This window comes from Pygoscelis adeliae, unplaced genomic scaffold, assembly GCF_000699105.1.
Source record: "Pygoscelis adeliae isolate BGI_AS28 unplaced genomic scaffold, ASM69910v1 Scaffold797, whole genome shotgun sequence".
In the NCBI taxonomy this organism is placed as follows: domain Eukaryota; kingdom Metazoa; phylum Chordata; class Aves; order Sphenisciformes; family Spheniscidae; genus Pygoscelis; species Pygoscelis adeliae.
Genome location: NW_008825230.1, coordinates 180,990 through 188,405, shown reverse-complemented (window position 1 = coordinate 188,405; position 7,416 = coordinate 180,990). Strand labels below are relative to the sequence as shown.

At 39.9% G+C, this 7,416-nt stretch overlaps 1 protein-coding gene across 1 annotated transcript in view; it reads left to right on the top strand.

Moving 5' to 3' along the window:
- Nucleotides 1-294: 294 nt before the first annotated feature.
- Nucleotides 295-7,416, top strand: part of NOC3L (nucleolar complex associated 3 homolog (S. cerevisiae)) — a 16,655-nt gene continuing 9,533 nt past the window's right edge. The window contains exons 1-9 of the mRNA XM_009329288.1: nucleotides 295-567; nucleotides 817-1,024; nucleotides 1,444-1,567; nucleotides 3,835-3,992; nucleotides 4,104-4,160; nucleotides 5,194-5,324; nucleotides 5,990-6,151; nucleotides 6,922-7,015; nucleotides 7,228-7,403. Of these exons, the coding sequence (XP_009327563.1) occupies nucleotides 295-567; nucleotides 817-1,024; nucleotides 1,444-1,567; nucleotides 3,835-3,992; nucleotides 4,104-4,160; nucleotides 5,194-5,324; nucleotides 5,990-6,151; nucleotides 6,922-7,015; nucleotides 7,228-7,403 (1,383 nt within the window). The remainder of the gene's footprint in view (nucleotides 568-816; nucleotides 1,025-1,443; nucleotides 1,568-3,834; nucleotides 3,993-4,103; nucleotides 4,161-5,193; nucleotides 5,325-5,989; nucleotides 6,152-6,921; nucleotides 7,016-7,227; nucleotides 7,404-7,416) is intronic.

The following is a 7,416-nucleotide window of genomic DNA, read 5'->3' as shown; positions in this document are numbered from 1 at the left end:
GGCCCCCCACGTTGGTCCAGCCGCTTGTCCCCTTCCCAAAGGGACACCCCCCCCCCACCCCACCCCCCGGACTAATACAACGGCCCGTTTTCCCTCCGCAGCCCCTGTCTTCCCTTGCCCCTCCGTAGGTAAGCTGTGCTGTGTCCATTTCCATCCTGAACGCTGCTGGGAGTGGTTTGTGGTTTTGGCACGGGGTGCCTGTATCGATCTGCGCCCCTGGGCTTTCCCTGAGCCCTCTTTCTCGTGACCACTGTGGCTCCCTGAGCTTTGGCACCTGTAACACGTACACAGCTTATGCATCGTGCTGTCCTGAGCCTTGCAGCAGGCAGCCGTGCCTCTTCCGTGCGGGTACCGGAGGCAGGGGAGAGTCAAAGCTCAGCGTGGGGAAGCGTGCTGCAGGAGGACATTTGCCTGAGGCAGTGGCCTTGTACCAGACCTTCCGAACCTTATGTGCTGGGGAAGAATGGCGTCGTGAAGAGAGGAGGCAGCGTGCTTGGGAGCACACAGGGCCAAGAACTGTGCCCTAACAATCTGTTTACCATACTTGGAGTGTTCATGTGTCTAAAAGTGATGGACATAGGGTTTAATAAAAAAAATTGTCAAAGAATGTTCCTGTAAAACATTCTTCACAGGTCTCTCTTCTCAAAAATTTAACACGGTTGGGTAAATTTGGAGCTAACTGATGACACCATTTGGAAGAAGCGTGTTCTTCAGCCCTGATAGAAATATGAACTTAATGAGATCTGAAACAGTGAACTAAATTTCACAAAGGCTATGAACATGTCAGTTACTTGTAGTTTCCTGTTTGTTTCCTAGAGAAAAAACACAAAACGAGTTCCAAGCTTTCGCAAGTTACTGAGAACAAGTAAAATAAAACTTGACAACAAATTAAAGAATAAACAGTACAAGCAGCAGAGTGCTGCTAAGAAGTATCGAAAAGAACAAAAGAAGCTAAGGGAGGCTGTCAGAGATGCTATCTCTAGAAAACCTTTTCCATTGGAAGAATGCAAGAAAAAACAAGTTGGTAAGTGTTTGCTCAGAGTTACTTTTGTAAGCAAAAAGATATGAGGGTTACTAAATATTCTGCTGCTTCATGTTGTAAAATTATGTATCAAGAAAACAACTTTTCATTTTCTATGTACAAATAATTGCTGTTCTTGTTTAAAGGAAAGAAAGGGAGAGTTACAAAAAATATAAAATGTAGCCACTCTGGCAACAAGGTTTGGCAGTTGGAGATGGTAGAAATGTGTTTGCTTTAATCATTATTGAATGTCACAGTAAAGGGGCAGTTTTCTGGGATAACAGAAAACACATGCATGAAGATTGATGAGCTCAAGGTTGAAGTAAGATGTAAAATGGTCTCATAACTGTAGGCAGGGTTAGGTTTTCAAGTTTGAATATACGTACAGGATCTTAATCTGTACACATCATCTTCTAAAATAGCTGAAAAATGGGAAGAAGAGGAAGAAGATGCTCTTCCACTGGACATGATGGATGAAGATGACTTAAAATTAATGGAGGATTTGGCTCAAAAAGCATCCTTTTTAACCAGAGATCTTTCTTCTAAGTGAGTGGTGTTGTGATGTCTACTTTTCGTACTAATTCAGCTTTGTGTGGTTAATATGTAATTAATATGTAATGCGGTACATATATCAGGAGGTCACTTTCAGTCTGATGTTCCTTTGCAGATCTGGTTTAGTGTTTCCTTAGTCTGTCAGTACATTCATTTTGTGTATTGATGTGTATCAGTACATGCTGTTTCTGCACAGTGTTCCTTCCCATGAGGTCCCTGGCTGTGAGATGAGTAGCATTCCTCAAACTGAAAGAAATGCTTTAATCTGTATACAGAGTCTTTTTTTCTATGTAGAGTATTCAGGACGTTCCCCGGACTTTGGGTCACTGTACTTTCACTGCATTGCAAATTGCTGTAAAAAAAAGAAAGGGTTCTGGAAGCCATGTATGTAAACACATGCAACACCAAAACATTCATACAAAAATTCGTTACCAGTGTTCTGGACTAAGGTGTTAGGTAGAGTTCACAATGAAATACATAGAAGGATAGTTGCTCTTTTACCTGTTATACTGTTACTAGCTTTTAGCTCCTTTCATAGTGTTCCCTTAAATGGGAGAATTTGTCTTTTTAATCTGCTTTACTCTGATCAAGTGTAATCATTCTTAAGAACTTGTCAAATATTACCTCACTTATAAATTACATGTTCATGTTAGCACAGACTAAATACTTATGTTCTTATATACTTATGTGCAGGTTAGCAACATAGGTGCTAAAGGGTGGTACGCTACACTGCATTGTTTCTGTTGTCCTTGGAGAGTGGGGTGTGACACAAGCTTTCCCAGTGAGCAGAGTAGGAGAGTGATAGTAGCAGTGGTAAAAGTTAACATGGAGTAGGGATAAATAAAAATGTGCACTGACCCGCTCATTATCTCATCCTGATTAAGCGTCACCTGGGAAGTCAAGGCAGAGTAGGGGAGAGCAAAGGCTGTGGGACATCTTAAGGAAGACACTGGACTGTTTATCCAGTGAGAGGGTCCTAGTCCTGCTTGCTTGCTGGTGGAGTCCTTCATGGCAGGACTGCTCAGGGTTAAGTTTTTAGTGAGCCTCAGCCGTGCCAGGGCAACTGCTCATGCAGTGGGTGAGCACAGTGGGGAGGCGGGCAGGTAAAACAGCACTCTGGCCTAGGTGAGAGACAGGCCACAGCCAAGATCTTAATAGTTTCTGTTTTGCATGTTTGTATTTTATTTACTCTTCTCCAAAATTTTTAATATTTTAGAGCTGAGATCATGTTTCCGAAGGACGTTTGCCTTTACAATCTTCATCTGATTTGTTCGCTGTTGCCTTACGTTGAAGGGTCCCCAAGTCCCTTACTGCTACATGAATGGGAGCAGTGCCATCTCAAAACCCGTCAGCTAGTACTAGGGTGTCCAGATGTCTGGTATGACCCAGAATTTCCCTTGTTTTCACAGCAGCTGTATTTTCTTCATGCTTAACAGATCAATCACAGACGTGTAGAATTCCTGTGCTCGTTGAGTAGGATTTGGGTACACAGGAGAGGTTTGATCTGCACAGGGAGAGCAAGGCTGAGGCTGGTGCACTGTCCTTAAAATGCATGCGTAGGGTGACTGTGTCATGTGTGCAGGGAATCTGGGTAGACTCTGGGATATAAAACTGCTTCTCATACAAGCGATTTTTACTTTCTGAAGCCTAGCAGTCTCTGAGCCCAGAGCTTTCAGAGTCCTTCAGATGTCCATAGTTGAAACTCTGCCCCTTACAAGAACAAAAGCAGCGTTCCTGTTATAAGACAGACCATTGGCTTAAGCAATGTGATTCTTTATCCCTGGCTTTTAGTTTTTTAATAAGATGAACAGATGACACTTCATAGTGTGCCTGTATTATAAGTGGTTATACCATTTCATTAATTTTTTTTATAAATTCAAAATCAGTGCAAGCATTTTGCATGCGTGTGTGTGTTTACACTCATATGCCAACATTTCGAAATTCACGAAGTTGGCTGACCTGCCAGATTAACTAAATCTCATTTTGTCTTTGCTCATTTCACATTTAGTTTCCTATAAAAAGGAGATGGGAAGCACTGTATTGTCCTGAATTCAAAGATCCTGTACAGACCCACAATTACATTGTTTGATTGAGTGGTGACTGGTGCTGTCAATGGTGAACACACTCAAACATTCCACTTAATAAGATCAGCCATTATTTATTTTTCTGAGTGCGGACACTTAATCCAGCTAGTATACTGTCATACATGGTTCATGTCTAATTAAATGGCTAATTCATTTAGTTTGCCTTGGATTTTTCAGTGAACCTGTTCACGTCAAAAAACGAAAACATGAAAATGTGATTGACAAATACGAGAAAGTGCCAAGACGTATGCAGACTGAGCCGGAAAAAGAACTCATCCATCTGCTCCCCATCAAAGACAAAGGTGGCATTATTCCCCAAACTATGGAAAAGCCAGGTAAGGCACAGATTCCGGAATCGGTATAGTAGCCAAGATGTATATAATTTATTCTTTTAAAATTCCGGAGTGTTTATTACATGCTTGACACTAGGCACTCTATTTTTGCAGTTCTCAATGTTGCACAGGATGAAGAAGAGGATACAGAAGAAATGGAGGAAGCAGAGGGTAATAAAACATGTTTGCTTGTTGTTACGGGGTTGGTTTTTTTTCCAGATCACTGACATATCTGAAGAGTATTTTGCTGTTCCCTAAGGAAGTTTGTAATGTAAGTGTATTTTGTTTAGGGTATTTTTGAATATGTTCATTACCATGTTGCCCCCAAAGCATAACAGTGGTTCAGAGCTTGCTTTCTTACCTGTTAGGATCCCAGGACCTGAGGAACAGCTGGCTTCCGAATCTCTTTCTTTAAAATTATTTTGATTTTCACCTGGAGCTGATGTTTGCATGAAGTGCCTTACATCAGTTGTGTCATCTTTGCTAGTGAGAAGGGAAATCTTGGTCTTAAAGAATATATGCTGTGGTTCTAGTTTAATTACTCTGAGATCATTTTGAAATGCAGTTCAGGACACAGACTTCTGCAGGCTTTTGAGTGTGTCTTTGTCTTTGAAACTTTTTACTTAAAACATCAGAATACCAGGAAATTCAGATTGCGATTGGCAGTTTGCTCTCCAGTTAAAAGCCATATTCAAATAACAGTTGCAGTTGTAACTCTGCCACTTCAGGGTCATTATTCTCTAAATATAATCTGACGTTGAGGAAGGACATACTTTTAGCAAAATAATACTCAGAAAACACAAATAAAACAATTGTATTTTTAAAAGAAAAAAGTGAATGGTGAATAGTTTGCTGCAAATTGCAGAGCACTGCAGTTTCTTGGCACAGTTGGGATCATAAGTTGAGTTTGTGTGTTGCCACTGTACTGAGGGAATACCATTTGCAGATTCAAAAACATTTGGTCCATTTCTTTTTGTAAGCGTAAGATTTTGGAGTGGAGCAAAAATTAACCTCTGGGTTAACATAAGCTCTAGCAAGGTCATTCTTAAAGCTTCTTTTACTGTGGAACTGCATGTGTTAACGCTTGTGTGGTGTTACCGCGGTACCCATCTGAAATGCAGTATCTAGAACTGTAGTTTGCAATATGGTATTTGTTAAGCAGGTTCTCTAGTGACCCTCCTTTTTAACTCACACCTTGTGCTAGACTTTAATGAAGAACCCCTGCCTGTTCTCACTCCTGAGGAAATGGCTGCTCAAAGGAGACAAAAGCTGCAGGAAAGGAAGGTGCACATAGCTGCCTTAGCATCCGCCATTCTCTCTGAGCCAGACAACAATGTAGGTAGCATTTACTTTTAACGTGCATGTATGTCTGCCTATGTTGTGCAATAAGTCAATAAATAAAGATCTGAAGTAACAAAACAATAGCAAAAGCAGAAAAATACAGGAGTAGAAAGGAAAAAGGTCAGTGTTCTATCACTTCTCAGGGGGCGGCAAACGACGAAACTGCTGCCATAGGTTGGTACAAAGGATTTGAATCAGGTGAAGATCCGGGTGACTGTGTTTGCTCTGTTCAGTTGTAATTTGTCCCTCTGAATACTTGTGGTTTTAGGAATAATACTGTTTGAGGTATTTCCTGTCCAAACTACCTTGTTCCTTAAGCATGACCCTTACTTAAGCTCTGATTTCAGGGTTGTATATGATAGTTCTCAATGTTTCAGGATATGCTAGTAATTTGCTGTAATTCTGTGCAAGTTTGTAATAACCAGGGTAGTTTGAACATTCCCGAGATAAAAATTTTGTTGGGATATCTAGCATTTCTTGGCTCTTTATGCAGTGCTAAGTAGTGTCTGAGTAACTGCTGAGTTATTTTTTTTCTCTTTCTAGTATTTAAAAATGAGGCACGTTTCTTGTGGCAAACTTTTGCTGCAGTGTACATTGTGCTTGTACATTGGTTTGTGGGTGATCTTCAGCTGACTTTGTCTGCCTCTTTTCTTAATCAGATTAAAAAGTTGAAGGAGCTGCGTGCCATGCTGATGGAACAGGATCCCAATGTGGCCGTGATTGTTCGGAAGCTGGTCATGGTTTCTTTGATGGAGATATTCAAAGATATTGTGCCTTCTTACAAAATTCGGCCTCTGACTGAAGCAGAAAAGGCTACCAAGGTGAAATACCAAATTTCTTTATAGAGTATTGCGAGTAGTTCAGATTTTTTTAAGTTATGCCAAATACTAATACTGATTTGTTTAATATGAATTTATAGTTTTGAGCAAAGGGTGACAAATACACAAGTACCTGTGGAAATTCTGGAACTATGACACTTTCAGGGGCAGAGGTCTCTGTTTTGAACCTTTAATTCTTACGTACTTCCTTCAATAAGTAGGTGACGTGCTGCTGGTAATGGAGGGAAAAAATAGTATGTGAAAGTAGCACACCAAGCCTGTGTGCCTTTCATCATAAACCTCAGAATAAGATGGTGTTTTGTATCACACTGAAGGAAACTAGAAAGAAAGCAAATTATGCAACATTGTCACCTAACTGGCACAGATTTCTGTGTAATGTGTTCACTAATTTGCTGAACAAATGCAGAGTAACTCGTTTTCTGGAGCTTGTTTTTAACCAATTCTGTAGAAGGTTTCTTGAATATAGGTAGTGCAGTTTAGAGTCATGGCTTTAAAATAACATCTAGTTACAAATTTCACTTCAGTACCTATAAATTAAATCGGCCAAGTTGGAAAAGGCCCTCTGAGCACAAGAACATGTAGAGAAATATGTAGAAATATTTTATTTTTAATACATTTCTAGGAATGTCTGTTAGAAGAAAAAACTACTTAGGTATCTGATAATTTGTTTTAAAACTTTGGGTTTTTTTCACCTCTGGCTAATTTCAGGATTTAGCTCTCCAAATAAAATTTCACGTGCATTATGTTTACAGGTTAAAAAAGAAACTCAGAAACTGAGAGAATTTGAAGAAGGCCTTGTAAGTCAGTATAAATTTTACCTGGAAAATCTGGAACAAACAATTAAAGGTACAGTCAACACTTTCCATTTTTTGTAGTAATTGCAAAATGGTTTGCAGCATCACAGTTAACCTCCTCTGATTGAATGCTATCTGCTGTCTTTCATGCAAGTACTGTTTCATATAAGTGTGCAGGAGAATGCCTGCAATAACTGAAAATGTGAATATTTGAAGCTTCCCTACATTCTGAACAGTAATCACTAAAAATAATATTTTGTGCAGATTGGAAACAAAGGAAGTTGAAGAAAAGCAACGTCGTCTCATTAAAAGCATATAAAGGTCTAGCAGAGATTGCAGTGAAATGTCTGTGTGAGCTGCTTGTGGCCCTACCCCACTTTAACTTCCACAACAACATTATTGTTCTCATTGTTCCGCTCATGAATGATGCGTCAAAAATGGTAAGTGATTTTC